Raw genomic sequence first — 24,268 nt, forward strand, 5'->3', positions numbered from 1 at the left:
TTTACTTTATAAATTATATTAACACTCTTAAAGAAAAATTTATTGATAAAAAATAAAACTAACGACATGCATGTAATCTATATAAAAAATTAACAATAATGTTAATCCAAATCTTTAAAATAATAAATTTATTAATGTTTAGTTTTTTATTTTCATTTCATATAAAACTTAAATTCATACTTCACATTCATACCCTTAACTTTTAAATTTAAACTTTATATTTATAACATTCAATAATATCGTTATCTTCTATATTTATTATAAAAAAATATGTTATTGAATATAATTATTATACTAAATTTATTCTCAACACACAATAACCACTAAATATAAAAAATATATAATTTTCCATTACAACTATATATTTTAATAGGAAAAAGTCTCTTTAACAATTTTTTTTGACAACTTTTTGACAATGCATATGTGACGGTCTAAGATTGGTCCGTTTCAAATATTTTTTTAAAGATAAATCCAAACATACCAATAAAATGATAACACGTGTCCTGTTGTCGAAAAATTGTTAAAAAAGAATTGTCAAAGTATCATTGTCCATTTTAATATTACTCAATAACTATGAACATTATGAACATTATAAAGATACATCAATTTCATTACTATTACATATTATATTATTTATAGTTGATTTTTTTTTAATTTTATTAACTATTTCTTTTCATATTATTAACCTTTTGGTTTAAACATTAAATCTACAAATTGTAGAAAACCATAATACTTAAATATAATAATACTAAATAAATATTCTATTAAATTAAAAAACAACTATATTAGAAAATAGATATTTAAAATATATAAAAAAAAAAGTGGGTTTATGCGTAAGGAGGACGGGGTTCGGACTGGTATTAGTTGAAATAGTCACTAAAAAAAATAAAGAGAATGAAATGTCATGTGCCGGGAAAATTAAGGCAAATGATTATAACGTTGTTAATATTCTATTATAACTCGTGTGATTTCCATAATCTTTGTATTTTGATATTCCCATCCTACCTTGCCAAGGTGCTTCTTTTTTTATAAAAGCCACATACTCCTGGTTTTGCCTCCACAACTTACCACTAACATTAATCTCAACATTATAAAAACCCACACAGAAGAGAAGAGAATCTCTAAAAACAAAAATAAAAACATTCTCCTTCCTTACTTCTTCTTTCTCCATTTTCTGTCTTTTTTTTTTCTTCCTTTCTTTCTCCTTCTATTTCTTCTCTGATTCTGCATTTCGTACATGCTGTCTTCTACTTCTCTCCTGGTTTGATTGCTGAAGCAAAACAGGATTTGTCACAACTCTTGTGGCCTCCCATTTCAGGAGAATCACTCATTGGTTGTTAAAAGAAAAAAAGAAAGAAAAAAAAAGTGTTTTGAGATCTGGCATGTTATCCTTTTCTCTCTAGCTTTCTTTGTGGGGAGTGTTTGTGCTAGAGTGACTGACATTCCAGCTCTGCTTCCTTTGTTTTGCGTGGCCAAGAAGCAAAACAACAATCACCAAAAGAAAAATATATTCCATTGAAGTCATTCTTTTAAGCCCTTTTGGATCTACCACTCACACCTTGAGCTTCGCCTAGCTTTGCTTCCCATTACTCATCACTCTCTTTTCTTCTTCTCACATCAAAACGCTTCCGATGGATCGTTTTTCTTCCAGTACCGTTATCCCTGAAGCGTTCCAAGGGGCCAAAGATGACCTCACCACACAGCTTGCATTGGTTTGGAATCAAATCAAAGCGCCATTGATTGTCCCGTTGCTGAGACTGGCAGTGTTTCTGTGCTTGATCATGTCGGTGATGATGTTGGTTGAGAGGGTCTACATGAGCGTTGTCATAACTCTGGTGAAGTTGTTTGGGAGAAAGCCCGAGAAACGTTACAAATGGGAGCCAATGAAGGACGACATAGAGTTGGGAAACTCTTCTTACCCAATGGTTCTCGTTCAAGTCCCCATGTACAACGAAAGAGAGGTACATACTGCACAGTACTTAGCTCTTTCTTTCACCACTTTTAACACTTGTTATCATGTACAAAACTTTTTACTTTTGAGCCTCGATCTTAGTTAATTTTCCTTGATTTTAAATGCAGGTTTATCAGCTCTCTATTGGAGCTGCTTGTGGGCTTTCTTGGCCTTCGGATAGGATCATCATACAAATCCTTGATGACTCCACTGACCCAACAATCAAGGTTAACATTAAAACTCAACATGGTTTAGTTACCGGTGTTAGTTCCATTCGTGTGAACGATGTTACTATCCCGGGAACGTACAAAGCCTGGATTGGACATACTCAAATGAAGTGATTGTTCTTTGCGGGCATTCTGAAACATTTTGTGGTGACTTCACAAATGCAGGAGATGGTGCAGCTTGAATGTCAAAGATGGGCAAGCAAAGGGGTGAACATAAAGTATGAGGTTAGAGACAACAGGAATGGGTACAAAGCAGGGGCTCTCAAAGAAGGCATGAAGCGTAGCTACGTGAAACAATGTGATTGTGTTGCAATCTTTGACGCTGATTTTCAACCAGAGCCTGACTTCTTGTGGCGGACCATCCCATTCTTAGTGCACAATCCCGAACTAGCTCTCATTCAAGCTCGGTGGAAATTTGGTAATCTATTAATTTTGTTTTTATGTTGAGTTGAGTCTTTCTTAATTAACTCCTAACATTCAACATCAGTGATCACAGGGACAACAACCCTTGCTTAATTTAGGTTTCTGGTTTTCTTGATGGCGGCTTTCGTTGCATTAATCTAGACTAATATCTTAGATTAGACAGCGAGTCCTAAAATCAGAACTTGCTCTTAAAAACTGTCGGTGGGTTTTTTGTTTTGAACTTGTTTTCAAGAACTAGTTTGTTTGTTTGGTTGGGGAGATAGGTCCCACTTTGGGGTTGAACGACCGTGTACAAATCGCAGTCTAGCACCTTGAACTTTCGTGGTTGCCTTTGATTCAAGCCACGTATTCTTTTTCCTATCGTTTTTTTCACTTCTTTGTGTCTGTGGGGCTCACTGTTTCTGCTCCCCTCCAAAAACTATAATGCAGACTACAGGGAGCAAGTGTTCCTTCTCCTTTCCTTTTTCTTTTTCTTTCTTTTAGTTGCATTTTCCGTGGCTTTGATTTCTTTTGAGTTTTGTCCCGTGTTGTGGAAAAAGGTGGGAATGGCAGAATGGTAAACCTTTAAACTTTACATTATTTTTGGGGACAGTCTGTCATGAAAAGTCATCTATGAACTGTTAGATGATTAACCATGATATAATAATGGTTGTCACGTATATATTGTCCTGACTAATGAATTCATTTATGGCTGAATAGGGTTTGGTTGTGTCATTGTGTGGCCGAAAAGTCTGATATAACGATGGACCACTGCTTAATGCGGAAAAGGGTAATTAAATTTTAGAGGTAAAATAGATCTTTGACTGGATTAGTAAGTAACTAAGAAGGTAAAAATAGAATGTTGAAAGAAACACAAAATTTCATTGATCCGAGTCTCAAAAGTTCGTATTTGACATCTTTTTCTTCATGTAGTTCGTTTTACCAGCACTATACATGCGTGTATTCTGCAACATGCTATATAATTTTCGTGAAACAACAATGATCACATAGACTCGATTAAGCAAAAAGAAAATAAAACAAAAAGAAGATGATAATGAAATAGAAAAATGTGGTGACTTTCAAGAATGCTATAAATTCTAAAATTTGAACTGGTGAAGGGCCATATTTCAGTGACATAAAGAGTAGTTTCAATTGAATATTTGAGGGGTCCAAATATTATTATTGCTGATTTCTGCTACCAGATAGGAGGGCAATACTTGAAAGCTGCAGTGCATGTATGTATAGTTCAAAGGGTATTTCTGACTTGCGAGAAACAACACCGTTTGTGATATTATTGTGGTTGTTGTTGTCATCATTGTTCTTATTGTGCTACTTCATCTTCCTTTTTTTCCCCCTTACTTGTCTTCTGCTCCTTCCGGCAGTTGCATGTGCAAATTTAATGGTGGACCTCATTTCGTAGTCACTGTCTATCTCTACTAACCGACAAGTGGATCTCTTTTTAACTCCTGCAAAATCAATTTATTTACATAATGCCATTGCAAATTTCATGCCAGCTAAGGAAGCAATTTATTCATTTATTATTATTATATTCTGTGATTCCAGTGAATGCCGATGAATGTTTGATGACCAGAATGCAAGAGATGTCATTGGATTACCATTTTACTGTGGAACAAGAAGTGGGGTCTTCCACTTACGCCTTCTTTGGATTCAACGGTAATATGGTGCCAAATGTTTCCAACTTTATATCTGTCCATTTTTCTTCTAAGGAACAAAAAGACAACAGGGACTTTTGTGAAATAGTGGAAGCTAGGTCTAGTTTTCATGTAGCAGGAAGGTTTAGTCAATCTTTTTCTACTCTTTAAAAATGCATTAGGGACTGCGGGAGTGTGGAGAATATCTGCATTGAATGAGGCTGGTGGATGGAAGGATAGGACCACAGTGGAAGATATGGACTTGGCTGTGCGAGCCAGTCTCAAAGGATGGAAATTCTTATACTTGTCTGACTTGAAGGTTCGGTCACTCCAAACTTAAGAACATTTAATCCATTTTAAGAATACAAAAGATCATGGTTGTGAGAATTCCATGTTTTAGTGAAAGTTAACTTCTGCTTTAGTTCATGTTTATGCTGTGTATGTGATGTCAATTTTATTTTGACAGGTTAAAAATGAATTGCCAAGCACTCTCAAGGCCTACCGTTACCAGCAGCACCGTTGGTCTTGTGGTCCTGCCAATCTTTTTAGAAAAATGGTCTTGGAGATCATAAACAACAAGGTTAGTTTGTTTTGTTTACTTGAATAATAATCATGAATATGCAGGAGCAGGACAACATATGTTGACTAGTTCCAAATTCATATGTATGTCCATTGCAGAAAGTGTCATTGTGGAAGAAAATACACGTGATATACAGCTTCTTCTTTGTTCGGAAGGTCGTAGCACACATCAACACCTTTGTGTTCTACTGCATTGTATTGCCTGCAACAGTTTTGGTGCCTGAGGTTGTGGTCCCAAAGTGGGGAGCTGTTTATATCCCTTCTGTCATCACTATTCTAAATGCAGTTGGAACTCCAAGGTTTTGATTTCTCTCAAGTTTATCTCTATGCTTAAATGAACAGAGTTTAAAAGAAATAAACTTTTTTTTCAAGTAAACATTGTTGACTTTATTCCTTGTCTTTTCTGTGTTTCAGGTCATTCCATCTGCTTGTGTTCTGGATTCTCTTTGAGAATGTCATGTCCCTGCACCGAACCAAGGCAACGATTATTGGTCTACTAGAGGCTAGTCGAGTGAACGAATGGGTGGTCACAGAAAAACTTGGTGATGCTTTGAAGGCTAAAGCAGGAGGCAAAGCACCTAAAAAGCCTCGATTCAAGATTGGAGACAGGTATGACTGAGTATTCTTGCTTCACTTGTTTGATAACTTAATGTTGTATGATGTTGAGTTTCTTACCTACATTTGTTGTTTTTGTTTTAAATATCATCAGAATTCATTTATTAGAACTTGGGGTTGCATTCTACCTCTTCTTTTGTGGGTGCTATGATGTTATGTTCGGGAAAAACCACTTCTTCATCTTCCTCTTTATCCAATCTCTTGCCTTCTTCATTATGGCATTTGGATATGTTGGCACCATTGTTCCTCAGTCCTAGAAGGACTTGGCATTTCTTCATTCGGCTTCTTCACCTTCCATGCCTTCATATCAAAGTGTATTATACTGTTTTCAACGTGGTTCTGGCAAATTACAAGCTTGTTAGTGTAAAAGAAAGGGTGGTCATTCTTTAAGGTGTTGCATAATCAGAGTCAGTGACTCTAAAGAGTTAGTTTTCTTGTGAATATACTGCAAAGATATATAAGGAAATTACGGAAGTTCTTCACATTAAAAGGGAAGCATACAGAACAAGAAGGCATAAATCATGTGGCATTCCTCAGGAGCAAACATCTTTGATTGGATGGATTGTTTATAAGATTTTGTAGTTTTTCTTTCTATTTTTAACCTTTCTTTACATTGTATTTGTTTGAAGAAATAAACAACTTCAAGAAATGGGATAAAATAATGACTTCCATTTTGTATTTCCAAATATAAACAAAAATGTTAACGCTATACCAAAGAAAGTTAATTGAATTGGCTGCATTTAACTGTTGATTTAATTTATGGGAAATTCGATGGCTGGCAAAGGGATTCCCTGCTATGTATCTCAAGAAAACCTAGCAAAAGAACATGAAATAAGGGTTAACCATGTTTTTTTTTTATACTATAACATGATTTTAGTTTTTCTCCTTGTCTTAAATTTTGATCTTGCAAGATTTTCATAATTGAGAAAGGCATGGATGCAATCCTCCATACAGTATTAACTCCTTATTAGCATGACAAAAGACGAATCAAACTGACCTTTGGAGATGTAAAAAAAAAAAAATTGTAAATTGCATCTAATGTGATTTGTGTTTGGCACGTCAAAAAAAGTTAACGTTGTTGGACGAAAAGAACTGTATCGATGTATTTCTTAAATATGGACCTAATAGAATCAAAATTTAAAATAGAGATGAAAACCAAAATCACATTACAGTTTAGGAAAAAAAACATAATTAATCCATAAAATAATGAAATAATGTGACAAATTTTCTAGTTGAAGTTTTAATATACTTTTTGATTTTATGCTAAAGCTTGGCACAATGTGACAATATACTTTTCCTAGATGAAAGTTCACTTTAAGTAAGACTAATATCATTTTGATAGGGATCAAGTAGTAAACATTGGACCGGAAGAAAGGATTGCCCAAGAAGCAACCACAAAGCCCAAAGAAAGGATTGTTTACAAAAGAAAAGGAAAAAAAAAAAAACTAGATATAACAAAAGGGAATAATCCCACTAATTACACTATGTTTGCTTACAAGTGATTGACTGTTTTCAAATATTATCGAAGATGGATTTGCAGTTAAAATTATGTTTGTTTTGACATATTTGAAAGGAGAGAAGACAAAGATTTGCAGGATTTAGTGCTTCTTGAATCCCTTCTCAAATGCACTTATTTAAGGATATTATGTATGAAAATACATTTTTATCCTCAACATTTTTTGTTGACGAGCATCTTTACTCTTTGACCAGATAGAGAATCTCAACTTAAAACACACTTTCTTCATGTATTTGAAGTGAGTTATTGGTCTCAATTGAATTTTATGGGTGTGTGGTGTTGATGGAGTAACCGTAAGGGAATAATTATGGCGAGGGATGGAGTAACCAATAGAGAAATAACTTATTCTCATGATATTGCAACTGATTCCATGAAGTTGTAAAGGAAAAAGGGAATTGGTTCTTATGCCCCTAGAACCAATTCGAGTGAGAGAAAAAGAAGGTTATTTTGTTTTGGTTTTACTTTTTATTATTAATAATAATAGTAATAATAATAATAACACTAATAATACTAGTAATAATAAAAATAATAATAACATTAAATAATAATAATAATAATAAAAACATTGAGTTGTTTATCCTGACATTTTTTACTTTCACCAGTGTATCTTTACTTTGACCAGATAGAAAATCCACAAGCCAATGAGTCACAGGGAGATTCCTAACATGAATGAGCACACATTTTCCTTTTCAAACCTTTTTACTAGACCGTTCATCGAGCCATTAAATATGGTCAAGGTGATTGGTATAGGCGGTTGAGTTCATTTTGTTTTCACTGTGGTGGATAGAGTGATGTTAAAAGTTTTTTCATATGAGTTATTTGTGTGTGTGCGTGATTCATGGGTCACAAGTCTGTGTTCAATGATAGGAAGTGTGTTACTAAGTTGTGATGTGTGATGCGGAGGTGTTAAGGCGTGGTGTTGAGTTATTAAGGCATGTTATCAAGTTGTTAAGGTAAATTGTTTAACTTTTAAGGTGTGTTATCTAGGAATGCATATTTGTGCCTTCATTTTTCCTTTAATACTTGAATTCTTAATTGATTTTTGTACTTTAAAACAATATTTTATTTAGGATTTGTTATAATTGAGTTTATTGAGCATGAAATACAAAATCATGATAAAAATAACTTTTTAGTTGTATAGATGTTCTTTAGATATTTTGAGGTGTATTAGTGCAACTGCAACTAAATTGAACTCATGAAGATGTAGAAATAATTGGTTAAAGTTTCATGACACCTTAAAGATAAATATATGAATAACAAATAATCAAAATCACAGGATGTCAAACCAACCATTGCATGATTGCATGACGAAGACAAGAAAAGCATAAAAAAAAGTGAAGAAATTTGGGTAAGCTAAGAAGAGGGAATAAGCAACAAAAAAAATAATTTTTTATCATCTCTAAATCCTTTAAAATAACTATACAGTATAGTTTACTTAAATCCATTGAATTACTTTTACTCAAATACGTCTTCCAATTAAATAAGAGTTGGAGGAGAGGGGAGAATGGTTGACGTTATTATGGTAAGACCGGACAATGCATTTCCAAATCCTTTCACATACTTCTTTTCTATACCTATTTTCTTTTATTCTTGGAGATCATGCTCATTCTATATCTTCAACAAGAAAGTGAAAAGATGTAATTTTCTCAAAAAGAACAAAGAAAAGATGTAGTAAGGAATCACCAATCAGGTACATTTGTTGCCTCATTATGTTTTCCAAAATTGGTTTCTATTATGTTACCTTATTTTATCTGATACTGCTATTAGTTCTACTGTCGTGTTTGGGTATTTTTGAGGATAGAAACTTCACATCACCACTTGCTTAAAAACAAAAAGTAGTTACTTATTTTGTTTTTTCTTATCATTTTCCTTATTTCTCAGTATGGATTTCTTTGCTCTAAAAATACTCTTGTTCTTTCATTTACTACTTTTCCAGATAATTATCAACTATATTTCACTTTCCAAATGATGTCTTACTATACATTATACTAAAAAACACATTAAGAAAACAAATCACATTATTTACTTATCAATTAACATATATTTATTATTTGAATGTAGCTTTTTATTTCGTGGAAGGGCCTCAAGATACTTCAGGTAATTGTAGAACCAATTGATAACAATTTATCATTGAAATTGAATTCTATATTTATCATCTCAAGTACTATATCTTTCTCTTTTGTTTTTAGTTTCAAATAGTAAGAGAAACTTTAATCAAATAACTCGAAAATCCCATAAAACTCTATGGTTGATCTGGTAGTAAAAGTTAAAAAGAATAGTAGAAGAGATTATTGAAAAATCTCATAATCCCTCGATTACTTAATATTTATTAATTTTATGTATGTATGATGATGCTATTGCTGAGATGAAGAAAGTACTTTATAATTAGTAACACTTCATTATTGAAATTAGATTCACTTGTACTTATCATATCTTTAATGGTTTATATGGTTATCAATGAGAGTTACAGAGTGTGTGGACTTTACCTTTTTTGTTTCCTTTGTTCTGTCGAAATCACGGCATTGTTCTTGATATCCAAATCAAGGAACTTTCAAAATCTGGATTTGATTTCTTGAAATAAAAGTTTGAAGTTTGCAGTTCCAAAATCAAGAAGTATTGATGACTATTAGAAATTTAGAAATTAAAATAATATGATATGCTATTTTTTAAAAAAATAAAATTTATATTAACTAGTAGAATTTATCTATTATTTTCTAAAAACTAAAAACACTAGTTTGTTAGTGGTTATAGATATCAACATTGTACATTTACGTTCAGTTATTTGCTTTATAAAATTCATAACACTTCTCAATAAAAGTTATTTGCTTTATAAAATCCATAACACGTCTCAATAAAACATACAAACAGTTTTATATTTCTCTGTTCCACTCTCTCAACCTTTCTTTCAATAAAATAACTTACACTTTTTTATTGTTCAGAGTTTTCAAGTTCTTGTATGATTGGAAGACTCTAAATTTTTTGAAGGAAATAAACTCAAGCTGTTCTAGAAAAGTTATCACCAATAACAATAAAATACATTGTTAAGTGATGGTGACATCATTGATAAACAAATGTCAACCTAGATTAACTTTGATAAATCTTTATCTTTCTCTGTTTTGTAAAAATAGTAATGACTGACACATACATCTTCATTTAATAAACATTCTCTTTGCGTGTTTGAAATTATATACCATTTTATCAAATTTCTTACTAACCAAGTGACTATCCGCAGATGATGAAGAAGGGATCTCATCCTTCTTTTAAAGTGATAAATATTGAGGGAGAAAATGAGGCAATTGCTGTAGATCCAAGAATTCACAAGAAGCATCCTGAACAAAATCATACTGTATGCACCACCTTCTTCACCTTAGCAATGCCCATGCCATTTTCTGTGGACAAGTTACGCAAATTGGTGAAGGAGAAATCACCTATAAATATTGGAAAAGCAGATCTTGAGTATACTCGACACAACATTGACTGCAATGTTCTTCCTGGCCATCATTTACACAACCATTCTTATACCACGTGCTTTTCGTGTGCATGCAAACTCGCTGCTACTTTTGATGTATTACATTTTTGAATTATCAGAAACATTGTCTGGTTGTGGTGTTGTCTGGGCTTCCACTGAAATCCCTGCTCTTTTGTTTGTCTGTGCAGGGACAATTTGCCCATTGTTGTTTATGGGCTCCATCATCATGGGTGAAGTCTTACTTCCTCTAAGTTAAATCTTGGAGGAAACTAGTTGAATAGACTTCCACTTAGTTTGGAGCATAAGTACATGAACATTTGCAATGAGATTAATGTTCACTAACTGAATAATACGCATTTAAACACTCATGAAGTATTTAAACCTTCGAGATTAGTTTTATTTAATCATTAATTATTACGTCTCAAACGTCTAAAATTACATACTATGTGTAAATACAAGTAGTTGTTGCTATGCACCACTCCTTAATTAAGATATTGTTCTAAAATTTCAATTTTTTTTATCGTTTTTCTAATCAATCATTTGCATTATTTACTTTAGACTAAAATAACCTTAATTATATTATTTTATAAACAATAAATATCATGAATTATCTCTTTTTCTCCCTTATATAAGAGAACTCAAGGGTTTTGTTTTAAAAATTAAAGCTTCTTACTATTATTTTTTTTCCACCGTATATTAGGTCATTTTGAAAAATACATGACAATAGAAAAAAAGTTAATTATATTAAAAAATTAACAAACTTTTTTTTCAAGCTTGAATTAATTATCAACATTTTATGTTTAATTAAGGATGGAGTAAGTTAGTAATATTTCAGAGAATTATTGGTTAAGAAAATGTATCATCTAAATTTAAAGAATCAACCAACACCTTATAAAGAAAAAGTTGTGCATTAACCAAACCATATATTCATCTAATTCCAACTTCCTAGTCATTTCAACAAAATATAATTATCAGATGTTGTCTCAAACTCGAAATTTACATTTCTTAAATATGAAAGAATGTTGATTTTCTAAGACAAACATAAATAAAATATATCTTATCAAGATAAACATGAATTGATTTGTCTACTAAGAAAAACACTTGACCATTGTTGGATTTGCATTGTACTTTTAGGTGCATTACGTCTACAACCACTTGCATGGAAATATGATGGGGATGTTTTGGCGAGCTATAAACCTCTAGGATAGGTATATATGTCTCTTTATCACACCATGATGACAGTGTATAGAACAAGGACACATTTTAATATATATATATATATATATATATATATATATATATATATAAACATTTTATTTATATCAATCTGATGTTATTTTATGGGAAAAAATTCTTTTAACAATTATTTTTTGACAATTTTTTAACAACGTCATAACTTGTGATTCATCCGTTTCAAATATTTTTTTAAACATAAATTCAAACAGACCAATAAAGTGATGACATGTGTCCTGTTGTCAAAAAATTGTTAAAAAAACGTATCATTAACCTTAACAGTGTTATTTTAACATATTAAAATAGATTTGATATGAGAATAAATAAAAACAATAAAAATATGTCTCTAAAATATGTTAAAACATTTTTTGAATCTAGATGTTTTAAGTGTGAAATTAAAGGTATATTTGGTCGAATTTTTTTATAAGAGTTTTAGGAGAGAAAAATATAAAAAAAAAATTAAAATTATGTTTTCTTTTGTATGCTTAAAATTAATTTAAAGGGTTGCTATGATGCTAGCAAATAAAACTTTAATGAGTAAATTTATAGGGATAAAAAGTTACATTGAGCATAGTATTGAAAAATTAGTTTCATTAATTATATGTTTCTTTGATATGGAAATTATAGGCATGTATGTTTTTTTCTACAGGGACTCTCTTTTGGACATTATTAACATATATGACAGCTCACATAAAAAAAAGCTTTCGGCCACTATTGGGGTGTCACATATTCACATCATTCACATTTTTCATTATAGAATCGAACGACCAAAAATAGTGAATAAATTAGGCATTGCTACTTCAACTATATAGTTATGCAAATGAGGATTTTGGAATCACTTATCATTTTTTAAATTAAAATTACTGTTGAAAAAATATATATATTCTATTATAAACCTAACATAACTCATCTCAAAGACATTTGAGTGTAGAAATTGAAAGAATGCGATAATGAGTAATAGAATTATAAAAAAATTGTGTATCAAAATATTATTTTTTTATGAACCTTGTGATATAAAAAAATCACTTCACATATATAATGAATTAAATTTTGAACCTAATAAAAGAAAGTGATGGGTGGGTATAGATATAAATTGGGCCGAGAATAGAGCCCAGCAACAATAACAAGAGTAATTTGAGATATGAACAATTCAAGCAGCAACGTGAAGAATTGAGAAGTGGTTTTTGAGAGCCATATGATGGTTCTGGGAAGTCGTTCTGCTCTTCGCATTCTTCCCAATTCGCACTTCAACAAATTCAGTTCCTTCTTCTGCTCCCAATCTCTCACAGTCTCCGAATCCCCCTCAGTAAACCAGCGTCGTCTTCAAAAGGTTCAAAAACTCGAAACCTTACTAAACCGCGGTCGCACAATCACCGCAAGAAGGTTCCTCAAATCCCTTTTTCTCTCCAAAACCACATTCTCCTCTCTCTCAGAACTCCATGCCCACGTCTCCAAACCCCTCTTTTCGGACACCCTTTTATGGCTCTGCTCCGTTTCCAAAATGCTCAACGAAGCCACCGACTTGTACTTTTCCATGCGGAAAGACGGATTTCTCCCCTCCACGCGTTCCGTCAATCGTTTGCTCCGAACCCTGGTGGCTTCCGGACATTTCGAGAAAACTCTTTCTGTCTTCGCTGACGTTGTGGATTCTGGTATTCGACCCGATGTTGTTACTTACGGGAAAGCTGTTCAGGCCGCGGTGATGTTGAAGGACCTCGATAAGGGTTTTGAGTTAGTGAGTTCCATGGAAAAGGAAGGACTGGGTCCTTATGTTTTTGCTTATAACTTGGTCTTGGGTGGATTGTGTAAAGTGAGAAGGATCAAGGATGCTAGGAAACTGTTCGATGAAATGGTTCAGAGAAATATGGTTCCGAATACTGTTACTTACAACACGCTCATTGATGCGTACTGTAAGGTGGGTGATTTAGAGGAAGCTTTTGGCTTCAAGGAGAGGATGAAGCAACTGAATGTGGAGTGTAATCTTGTCACGTATAATTGCTTGTTAAATGGCCTTTGTGCCTCCGGGAGGATGGAAGATGCGAGGGAGGTGTTGTTAGAGATGGAGGGCTGTGGCTTTTTGCCTTGTGGGTTTTTGAGTGTTGTGTTTGATGGTCATTCGAATGGCGCAGGTGATCGTGGTTTATTTGATGGAAAAGAAATAAGGATAGATGAACGAACTTATTGTATTTTACTGAATGGACTTTGCAGGGTTGGAAGGATTGAAAAGGCCGAAGAGGTTCTGAACAAACTAGTGCATAATGGAGTTACTCCAAGTAACATTTCATATAACATACTTGTGAATGCATATTGTCAAAAGGGTGACGTGAAAAAAGCTACGCTGACAATTGAACAAATGGAGGAGCGAAGGATGCAGCCTAACCGCATCACTTTTAATACCCTCATTAGCAAGTTCTGCGAAACTGGAGAGGTGGACCAGGCAGAGACATGGGTTAAGAGGATGATAGAGAAGGACGTTTCCCCCACCGTGGAGACTTATAACTCATTGATTCATGGTTATGGTCAGAGGGGCAATTTTGTCAGGTCTTTCGAGATTCTCGACGAAATGGAGAAGGCTGGGATAAAGCCTAATGTCATCAGCTATGGTTCTCTAATAAATTGTCTTTGCAAAGATCGTAAGCTTCTTGATGCTGAGATTATGCTTGCAGATATGATAGGTTGTGGGGTTTCTCCGAATGCAGAAATATATAATATGCTCATTGAAGCTAGTTTCTCACTAAGTAAATTGAAAGATGCTTTCAGATTTTTTAATGAATTGATGCAAGGTGGAATAGATGCAACTCTTGTGACATACAATACGATGATAAATGGACTCGGAAGAAATGGAAGGGTGAAGGAAGCTGAGGATTTGTTTCATGAAATGGCAGGCAAGGGCTGTAATCCAGATGTAGTGACATACAATTCCCTGATCTCAGGATATGCCAAGTCATTAAACACCCAGAAATGTATTGAATTGTATGATAGAATGAAGATGGTAGGCATAAAGCCTACAATTGGGACTTTTCATCCGTTGATCTGTGCATGCAGGAGGGTAGGCATGGCGGAAGTGGAGAGAAGGTTTCAGGAAATGTTACAAATGGATTTGGTTCCCGATCGATTTGTGTATAATGAAATGATTCACGGTTATGCTGAAGATGGAAATGTTCTGAAGGCAGTGTCTTTGCACCAACAGATGCTTGATCAGGGAGTTGATTCGGACAAGGTGACTTACAATTGCTTGATTCTAGCATATCTTAGAGACGGAAGGGTTTCCGAAATAAAGCATATTGTTGAAGATATGAAGGCTAAAGGGCTGATTCCAAAGACTGATACATATAGCATTCTGGTTAAGGGACATTGTGACTTGAAAGATTTCAATGGTGCATACTTTTGGTATAGAGAAATGATTGACGTGGGTTTGTCTTTAAATGCTCGCATTTGTTCCCTGCTAATTTCCGGACTAAGGGAGGAGGGAATGCTGCCAGAGGCCCAAATTGTATCCTCAGAATTGAGTAGTAGAGGACTGAATAACTAGAAGACTTAATAGGAAAATCCTTGCGCCGTTGTTCAATGCATTATGATTGGAAAAGGACAGGTGCCTAATATCAGAGAGTATGTGATATATGTCTGCTCTACATTATAAAACTCATTTTTTCTGTTATTATATCTAAAAGGGGGTTGCTAAACCCCCCCTGGCGACGAGACGAAGTTAGATACCAGAGAAAGAGGAAGTTAAATACAAGCTCAAATGGTACATGACTAATCCCAATTCTAATTTTGTATTCATAATTCTCCATGGATTTTAGTTATTGATAATTGAACGTTTGGAAAAGTTTGCTTGAAACTTTGAACATATGCATCTTTTTGAATTTTGCTATAACTAGCCTAAATAATGACAGTTTATTGAGTGTGTGTGTGTGTGTAAATACATAATTAACACGTTACAATCAGATTCTTTAAAGACACATAATATTTCTGTTTATACAAAGTCAGATACATTGACCCGTATAAACATTGCGGATGCTTGATATTTCTTTATTTGTTAAAACATATAGTGTTTGTTAATTATATCCGCAATCTTTTAGTAAAAAGTTATATGAAGGTTAAAGGGTTGGATCCAACGTATATATGCATTCAAATTTTAGTGGAGCGTATTTTTTTTAGTGCAGGGACATGTTCGGGGGAGGTTTTCATCAATATCTACTTGAAAGAAATATCGTGGGTCGTCATCACTTGGTTAAGGATCCTGCAGCTCCTAGTTGATGTCATTGTTGGTGATTCTTTGTGGGGCTGAAATTCCACCAGTATTTGCCACAAAGAAACAAACGGGAATATGTTCGTGGCTCAAAAAACCGAGGCATGGTGTCGCTCTCTTTCCCGAGTATGACAGACCGGAGATGCCAGAAGTTTCAGCATGAAAGAATAATTCCAGGCTTGTGTTTCACATAACCCTAGCACCCTACTTTTGCGTAATGAACCGGCGTTCAACATTTTTTGTAGTGGTTATTTAACACTTTAAGGATGATATCTGCCGAACAAATTTAGCACGAGGTTGGTAGAATTAGTTTATCAAAGTAGAGCTTAACCGCAAAGGTTTACTTTTAAAGGCCTGTGACTAGTGGAGGTTGGGTTGTCTTGTAAACATTATTACCGACAGGTAGGATTGTCTTGTGATTTAAGTAAATTTTATGTATATGCAACTATGAAAATAATCTCATGTGATTTTGAGAACCTTTATCAATTTTATGTTATCTTGTACACGATGAAAAGGAACAAAACTCTGATTCCGCTTTTACACCAGTACCCCATCCATTTTACATCGTTCCAAAGACAGAAATTCCTTTACCTCGTAACTTACTAATAATTTGAAACCTGGACAAAACTCATTTTGGAAGCAATAATGGTACATAAACTACTTTTATTGAGACTTTGTTTCTATTTATTTTTTTGTTTTTAATTGGTTGAGGGCTCTTTTTATCTTGGAAACTTATACAATTACCTCTATAAGAGACTTAGTTGGACCCACAAAAGATATATGCGAGTTTTGGAAAGAAATATCAGCATATAACGATAAATTGAGGATCAGCCACGATTCATTATTGAACATAAAACTAGGATGCGGATCCCCTCAAAACTATATATAAACACAAAAGCGAGAAGATGAGTCTACTTTAACATCAAAACCATGATTAGTTTAGCAAGTTGTACATGTAGCTATAATTTGAGGACCCATCCATCTGATTTCAACAAAGAAAGTAGAGCTACCTAAACTGTGCGAGGTTACTTAACCAGTGCGGACATGATTTCGACGTTACTAAACCATCAAGAGGAACATCAAACAAGTCAAAGGTTATTTTCGCTTGCATGTCTACCAGGAAGGCCAAAACGTAAATCCATCAACAAGAACTCTTCAATCAAACTCTAATTTACCCATTGTTTAAAAAAAACGATAAAAGAAGAAGATCAAAGCCAATCGCCACAAAAGCTGGACACCAGCACAGGGTTTTATTATTACAGGCAGAGATAACACTATTGAGGTCAAATTCATCGACATTATTAACAAAACTCTAAACCAATTAAAAAAAGGGTAACTCGTGCGAGGAGAAAACGAAATCCGGAGAAAGAGGAAGAAGAATTACGAGAACCGAGTTCAAAGGACATCGAGAATGTCCTGAGCGCCACTGAAAGTGAAGGCACCCCCTTCCTCCAAATTGAAGAGCTTCACAACCCCATCCTCGGCCAAGAGAGCGTAGCGCCTCGACCTAACCCCCAACCCAACGGGCTTGTCGCTGAGATCGAGCTCGCACCCAATGGCTTTCGTGAACGTTCCGTTTCCATCGGACAACAGGAGCACCTCGTCGTTAACCTTGAGGTCCTCCTTCCAAGCCTTCATCACGAAAGCATCGTTCACCGAAATGCATGCAATGGTCTCCACCCCCTTCGCCTTCAGCTCCCCCGACTTCTCCACGAACCCTGGCACGTGCTTCTGTGAGCACGTGGGAGTGAACGCACCCGGCACCGCGAACAACACCGCCTTCTTCCCCTTCGTCAGCTCCGACACCGTCGTCGTCTTCACCTCTCCATCCGAATCCAGGTAGGAGAAGGTGGCCTCCGGGAGCTTATCGCCGACGCCGATGGCAGCGGTGATGGGGGAGGAGGAGGAGGAGGAGAATCTGAGGGGCTTGGCTTGGCGGCGAGCGGGAAGGCGAATAGAGATTTTGGAAGTGAGGGTTTTGGGAGGGAGGAGAGAGACGGTGGTGGAAGAGATAAGCCTGGAGAATGTAGTTAGAGATGCAGCCATGGTGATTGAGTTGCAGAGAATAGATGAGAGTGTGGCAGTCAGTTGATGAAGAAATGAAATGTGTGTTGGGTAAGAAAAGGGGGTAGCAGCGTTGTTGGGTTCAGAGTCCACAATCATGGAAAGGCCTCTTGCGTTGGCCCAAATCTAACTACGTTTGACCATTCCAAAAGTATCTATTGTTTTCGAAGAAATAACTCTAAAAAATTAACTACTTTTCACATTTATAGATTCTTTATTTTAATCTCACAAATGCAAGATCAAAACAAATTAAATATATATGTAGAGATTAAAATCAACAGTTTGTTATGCATGATTAAATCATTCACAATATATAAAAATAGAAATTAAATAAGACAACAAATGTTTCTAAGTACTGTATGGTGAGTCGAAAAATGCAAAATAAATTGGTAATTTTTAAAAAAAGTTAAAGAAAAATGTAAGATGGAAGTGTATGAGCTGGAGAGTAGCTGTTAACATATTTTACGATGTTTTACTTGCGAAAGATCCAAGGGCCAATCGATTGGGCCATCCGTCTCCTTCAGTTTTTTTTATCCACTCGTACTCATTGGTTTACAATTTTTCTTTCCTGTTTTATCTTTTATTTTAAAAAGATAAATAATCAGTTCAATTTTTTTTATTATAATATTTTAATTTTGATCATAAGTTAAATCCTTGCATGTTTTTTTATTAAAAATAAAATCAGTTTACAAAACACATAATAAATGTTAGCATTGTTTCCATTTCCATTGTGAATTTTATAAAATTAAGTTATTTTTTTAATTTAATAATAAAATAATAAATTAAAATTTAGTTTAAAAATATTTATTATTATTTTTTCATTACGTCATATGCTTTTATAAAAAAATTTCATTTGGACTTGTCGTTTCACTCATTGTCCAATCGGTTTAAAATCTACCTTTTTAACATAAATAATAATAATATATGTTTAAAAGTAAAAACACAAATTAATTAAACAGTTAAAACAAATTAAAAAAACTAAACCTAACCCCCAAAATTGAACTTATGTCTTTGGATCCTCTTTTTTGGGCTGTACTTTTGTATTTCAAAATCAGTGTCATAACATAACTTATATGTGGCCTCTAACCAGTGGTCTATAGCTCATTGTTTTTTTTCCTTTGAATAGAGAACTTTAAGAAAATAATAATTTTAATATTTTATTTTTCATTAACAGATATTTAATTTTCTTTTATTTAAAATATCAAACGTGATCAGTTTTTGTTTAATCTTTATTTAAAATTTAAAACAAAAAAATTATGTCAACCAAAAAGAAAATTAGCTGGGTTATGAATAAAATAAAGAGTGAGAAGTAAAACAAAGAAAAAGGCAAAAGAAAATAATGAAATCTTAATTAATTAGCTGTATCTGAAATTTTCAACTGGCTTACTATTTGCCAACAATAAGACTGTATCCCATGAAATTATCCTCACTGGATGATTCTGTCACATTTAGTGTCATTGTATTCACCGATAATTTATATTGTTTGTTAGAAAATAAAAAGTGGAAATAATTTAAAAATATGTTTTATTTTATCATTTTTTTTAATTTTATTTAGTCTTCACAGAAATATATTTTATAATTTATCTTTTCAGTTCTTCAAAGCTTTTGTGTATATTTTCGTAATATTTCATCAATGTATCTAGCACACGAAATCACAGAAAGTCAATATCACAATCATAATGAAATACAAAATATATAAAAAAAATAAAAGTCTACAGCATATTTTTTATTTATTAAATTGTGATATAGAAATATGGTTAGAGAATTAAAGAAGACATAAGAAGAAAGAGGCGTGCCTAATGACGGAGAAATGCACGCTACAGTTCATAGATTTGTACTACCACTCATTAATTAATGATAATATAAAATAATACAAGTAATTTCTTCTTAACTAAAATGATTTCGAATTTTGAATACCTGTAAATAAGATTGAATAAATATTAAATAAATTATAATGTAATACTTTTAAGGTTAAAACCATTTAGGCGTAGTAAGGTATTTTCAATTTGGTTCCCTTCTTTTAAATCTTTCTAATTGAGTCCTTATAAGTGCTAATTTCAAACAAATTAGTCCCTGTCGTTAAAAATCGTTAAGAGTGTTAAAAATTGTGCAGTGGGTAGATGACGTGGTTACTGCACAATTTTAACACCTCTAAAGGAGAATTTTAACAACGTCATCTACCCACATCTGCACAATTTTAACATCCTTAACCATTTTTAACGGCAGGGGCTAATTTGTTTGAAATTAATACTTATAAACAATCAATTGTAAAGGTTTAAAAGAAGGACCAAATTGAGAATACCTTACGAAAATAGAAACATCTAAATAGTTTTAACCTACTTTTAATAAATATTAAATAAAATAAATAAATAAGCTTTTGAAATTGAACACGCATGGCTGGTGGTGACTATGGTCTAAGCATCTTAGGCAACAGGATCGTCACTGGTCCATGGAATATTCCATGTAATATTCTATTTGGTCTGTATACTTTTTTTTAACTGAAAAAAAATTGTCTTACTCCTGAAAGTTACTTTGTTATTATTATTTTTTACAATGAAAAATATATAAAAAACTCTATTACAAGAAGATTTATTGAAATTTATCTTATATCTTATTGAATTTTTTTTATGATTAATCTATAAGATAAGTTTTATTCTTAAACATTACTACTCAAACACACTACTAAAGTGTTTGAATTTCACTTACAAAATAAATTAACTTTTGTAGTTGATTGAGTTTCAGTTAAAAAATTAAACTATTTCTTTATTTTATTTTAATAACAAATATTTTATTATAACTTAAATTAATTAGAAATTGTAGTAAGAAAGAATTTAGGTTGATCAGGAATTTGGCAAGGAAGATCGGGAGAAGTCTTGTGCCGATGAGAAAGGATATGATAGTCACTAGATATATAGCTGACATAGTATGCGAATTGAGTGAAGAGAAAGTTGAGTGGATTGGGAATACCACAAGGAAGATCGGGAGAGAGAGACATTACGCCAAGAGGGCAGAAAGCAAATGTGATGGTTGTTGAATAATTAGTGGAGATAGTGTGCGAATTTGGTGGAGCGGAAATCTAGGAAGTAGGAAGCAGTTATGACTGAGAAGAAACTGATTAGAGGAAGGAAATTACAGAGTACCTGGGCCTAGTCTAACGTGACTCTTATTATGGTGGAATGATTCCTCTATAAATAAAAGAACATGACTCAGGTATGTGGTTAGATTGTTTTTCGAATATAATTGCTTGGGTAACTTTGCTGATTTGAGCGTTTGAGTGCTAACTTGCATGTACTCACTCTTGAGTTTCCAAATCATTACTAAGTACATTGTGAAGTGGATCATGATTTTAGGTTATGAATTGTGGTCTCATTCCAACCGAAACAGAAATAAATATTTAAAAAAAATATATTTAAAAATGTTAAAAACAATATTGAAATATATGCATCGGATTTGACAATTGAAGTGAAGTTCGATTATACTTCTCATTTCTGCAACGTGCAATGACCCACCACTCTTGCATACCAAGTAAACTACACAGCAAGACAAAGAGTCAAACATACGACCAGACCCACACAATCACCACTGTTCACGTTTTCTTCATCATTACAAAACAACATCGAATAATAATAAAACAGGTTCTAAATACTGAGGTTTTTTTTTATTTACTGAATATGTTGTCATTTTGTTATTTCTATATATTCAGACAATGGGGTAATATATGATAATATTAACCTTACTATTTTAAAAATGTTTATTAAATGTAAAAATTTACATTAATTAGCTTGAGTAGTTCCTAAAATTAAAAGCAGTCAGATTCGATGTTCTTAGGGTACCTGTTTGAATAGGACTTTGCCGATGTGATGCCTGTATCCATCCACCAAATCATTCACCTTAGACTCTTTTATTTATGCTTTTCACTTGAAAATATAAATATTCGAATGCATATTTTTTGTTTGTTAAAAGATTATAGAAATATATTTTTAGATGTGTTTTATTCTGAAAAAAAAAACTATATTTTGTTGATGCAAATTTGTTTCGTACCAAGGAGTTAAAAAGTTATATTTTACATAAATTAGTATGTACCCTTCATAGTAATTATTATTATTTTATGTGATCAATCTAAGTTATATTATTTTTCTGATTATTAGAATATAAAAAAGAAAAATTCCTCCTCACATTTTTTGTGTGCCCGCTAGCTTTGTATTGCACTTCAAGCAAATTAAAAAGTCCACACAAAGAAATATATGTCGGCACACTTGCCAGTTTGCATGTAGTTATAATTTTTCACCGATTATGGTTTTCCAAAGAAATAAATACACAACACCTACATTAAAAATTTGTATCTGTAAATTTAATGTTACATCTAATAATAAATTAGGCAAAATTAAATTTCGGAAAAATCCTTTATATACTTTCTAAGTTTACTCTTTTCGAGTATTTACTTAGAACTCGCCTTGATTCAAAAAGCACTTTTAGAATACATATTCAACGTTTAGATCGAAATTTATATATTTAAATTTGAGTTGAGCTTAAATTTTCAAACTGAATTTTCTAAAATATTAAAGTTTTTTTTTATAGAATTAATTTTCCCAAATTTTTTTAGCGTGCATTTCCCTTTTGAAAATAATTAACTATTCCATTTAGTACTTAGTTAAAAAAACCAGATGTAACAATGATTCTTAAGCAATATGAAATTACTTAATTATACTCAAGTATACAGACATTAACTATACTCATAGTTAAGCATAGAGACAGAATGTCATTTCTAAGCCCTGTTTACTTTATTTAATTTAAGAAAAAGTAGGGAATAAGAATCAAACCCAAGAAATACGAAAAAAAAATAAAAAATTAAATATATCACTAAGATTTGCATAAAGAATTATATACTTTAACATTAATTAAGTATATTGGAAATATTCTATTAATATTTAAATTCTTATCTTCTTATACCAATTTAAGGAGAAGAAAAGAAAAAGAAACAAACTTAAAAAGCTAAAGTAAAAAAAAAAAAAAGACATCAATAAATATTAAATATCTCACATAAATAGAAAGATATTTATATAATCCATTTTTACCAATTATATTATATCAGATATTTTATTTTCTTTCAACCTTTCACTCTAGTTATTCAATCTGACAAACGTTGTGCTTGTCTTGGAAAACAAACAGCTAAGAACACTTGTTTATGACAAAATATTGAAATTTTTACCGTGAAACTGGCTGAAAGATTAATCTCTGAACTTGAAATACGATGTCTAATACATGAAAAGATTAAATACAGTGAATAATTAAGGTATGGAAAAGTTGTTTTTCCTTAAAGTGACATGTGACTAACAAGAAGCATCACAGGAAGTTTAAGCTTGGTAAACCTAAAAGTGAGTGAGGCATAGTTTGGGGATATAAATAAACCCACACAGCACTCAGGCCTCCTCAAACTCTACATCTTTTTTCCAACAACTCACTCCAGATCTCACTCTAATCGCAATCCATGGCAACCATCGTGAGCATCAAGGCCCGTCAGATCTTTGACAGTCGTGGCAATCCAACCGTAGAGGTTCACTTTCTCCCCCTCCTCTCCTCTTCCATTTTGATACTTCCAATGTTTCTGTACCATATTCACTTTTCCGCCTAATTTTTCTGTTATTACTGTTTCAATCCTTCTCGATATTTTATTTATGTATTTATTTTCGGATGGATTTTTTATTTTTACAATCCGCTTGTTTTTTTCTGTTTTTTTCATCACTGAATTTGAATCTGACTAGATAGAGCCTTGGTTTGTTATCAGAAACTTTTCTGATGTGTTGGATGGTTCCTATGTTAGGTTGATTTGCTAGTCTCGGATGGTACTTTTGCTAGAGCTGCTGTTCCAAGTGGTGCATCCACTGGTATAGTTCATATATTTCTCTCAACTATGATTTGTCTCTGCAAAGTTGTTGGTGTTGTTTTCCTACAAAGTTCCAATAATAAAAAACGTCATTATTATAGTGTTTTTGTAGTATGGTACAGCTATCTTTTTGGACAGCTTCCATTTTTATTTTTTTAAACAGAATGTAGATTTTTTTCACTTGTGTACAGCCCATGTATTTTTGGTGGCTTGCGTGTTCGAATTATCGCTGAGACTTTCTTGTTTTTTTTTTTTTTTTTTTTTTTTTTTTGAAAGAGGTTTTCGAGGCTCTTGAATTGACAGATGGCGAGACCGGTTCTCTTGGAAACGGTGTATCAAAGGTGAGTCATGTATTAGTGTACTAAATAGTGTGAAGGGGTTGTCTTGTTAGATTGATCTATTCGTGTGATTTTTACCTGGTCTT

General features: G+C 32.9%; 4 protein-coding genes across 5 annotated transcripts in view; 3 read left to right on the plus strand and 1 right to left on the minus strand.

Moving 5' to 3' along the window:
- The first annotated feature begins 1,055 nt into the window (after window positions 1-1,055).
- LOC106757716 (glucomannan 4-beta-mannosyltransferase 9) lies at window positions 1,056-6,182 on the plus strand. The gene is made up of 9 exons (XM_014640475.2): window positions 1,056-1,961; window positions 2,080-2,178; window positions 2,344-2,596; window positions 4,144-4,254; window positions 4,415-4,551; window positions 4,699-4,812; window positions 4,911-5,110; window positions 5,226-5,420; window positions 5,521-6,182. Exons 1-9 carry the CDS (start codon window positions 1,632-1,634, stop codon window positions 5,681-5,683), a joined length of 1,602 nt encoding a protein of 533 aa, XP_014495961.1. The 5' UTR covers window positions 1,056-1,631; the 3' UTR covers window positions 5,684-6,182.
- A 6,498-nt stretch (window positions 6,183-12,680) lies between these two features.
- On the plus strand, window positions 12,681-16,387 carry LOC106756835 (pentatricopeptide repeat-containing protein At5g12100, mitochondrial). Of its 2 annotated transcripts, none has more exons than XM_014639436.2 (2): window positions 12,681-15,392; window positions 15,806-16,387. In XM_014639436.2, the coding sequence occupies exon 1, from the start codon at window positions 12,840-12,842 to the stop codon at window positions 15,174-15,176; it is 2,337 nt and encodes a 778-aa protein (XP_014494922.1). In that variant the 5' UTR covers window positions 12,681-12,839; the 3' UTR covers window positions 15,177-15,392; window positions 15,806-16,387. The 2 variants fall into 2 exon arrangements, with proteins under 2 accessions (XP_014494922.1, XP_014494923.1); XM_014639437.2 differs by having other exon boundaries at window positions 15,811-16,387.
- A 642-nt stretch (window positions 16,388-17,029) lies between these two features.
- LOC106757122 (peroxiredoxin-2E, chloroplastic) lies at window positions 17,030-18,015 on the minus strand. Its single transcript, XM_014639711.2, has one exon. The coding sequence runs from the start codon at window positions 17,940-17,942 to the stop codon at window positions 17,292-17,294; it is 651 nt and encodes a 216-aa protein (XP_014495197.1). The 5' UTR covers window positions 17,943-18,015; the 3' UTR covers window positions 17,030-17,291.
- Window positions 18,016-23,353: 5,338 nt separating this feature from the next.
- LOC106757892 (enolase) overlaps window positions 23,354-24,268 on the plus strand; it is a 4,920-nt gene continuing 4,005 nt past the window's right edge. The window contains exons 1-2 of the mRNA XM_014640744.2: window positions 23,354-23,514; window positions 23,782-23,845. Of these exons, the coding sequence (XP_014496230.1) occupies window positions 23,449-23,514; window positions 23,782-23,845 (130 nt within the window). The 5' untranslated portion in view covers window positions 23,354-23,448. The remainder of the gene's footprint in view (window positions 23,515-23,781; window positions 23,846-24,268) is intronic.

Source organism: Vigna radiata, chromosome 3 (assembly GCF_000741045.1).
Source record: "Vigna radiata var. radiata cultivar VC1973A chromosome 3, Vradiata_ver6, whole genome shotgun sequence".
Taxonomy (NCBI): Eukaryota; Viridiplantae; Streptophyta; class Magnoliopsida; order Fabales; family Fabaceae; genus Vigna; species Vigna radiata.

Bases quoted from the DNA above. Each gene is read 5' to 3' on its own strand.
- LOC106757122 (XM_014639711.2), bottom strand. From the start codon at position 17,942: ATGGCTGCATCTCTAACTACATTCTCCAGGCTTATCTCTTCCACCACC.
- LOC106756835 (XM_014639436.2), top strand. From the start codon at position 12,840: ATGATGGTTCTGGGAAGTCGTTCTGCTCTTCGCATTCTTCCCAATTCG.
- LOC106757716 (XM_014640475.2), top strand. From the start codon at position 1,632: ATGGATCGTTTTTCTTCCAGTACCGTTATCCCTGAAGCGTTCCAAGGG. The intron at 4,813-4,910 runs GTTAGTTTGTTT...TGTCCATTGCAG, and splicing joins TGGAGATCATAAACAACAAG to AAAGTGTCATTGTGGAAGAA. The intron at 5,111-5,225 runs GTTTTGATTTCT...TCTGTGTTTCAG, and splicing joins AATGCAGTTGGAACTCCAAG to GTCATTCCATCTGCTTGTGT.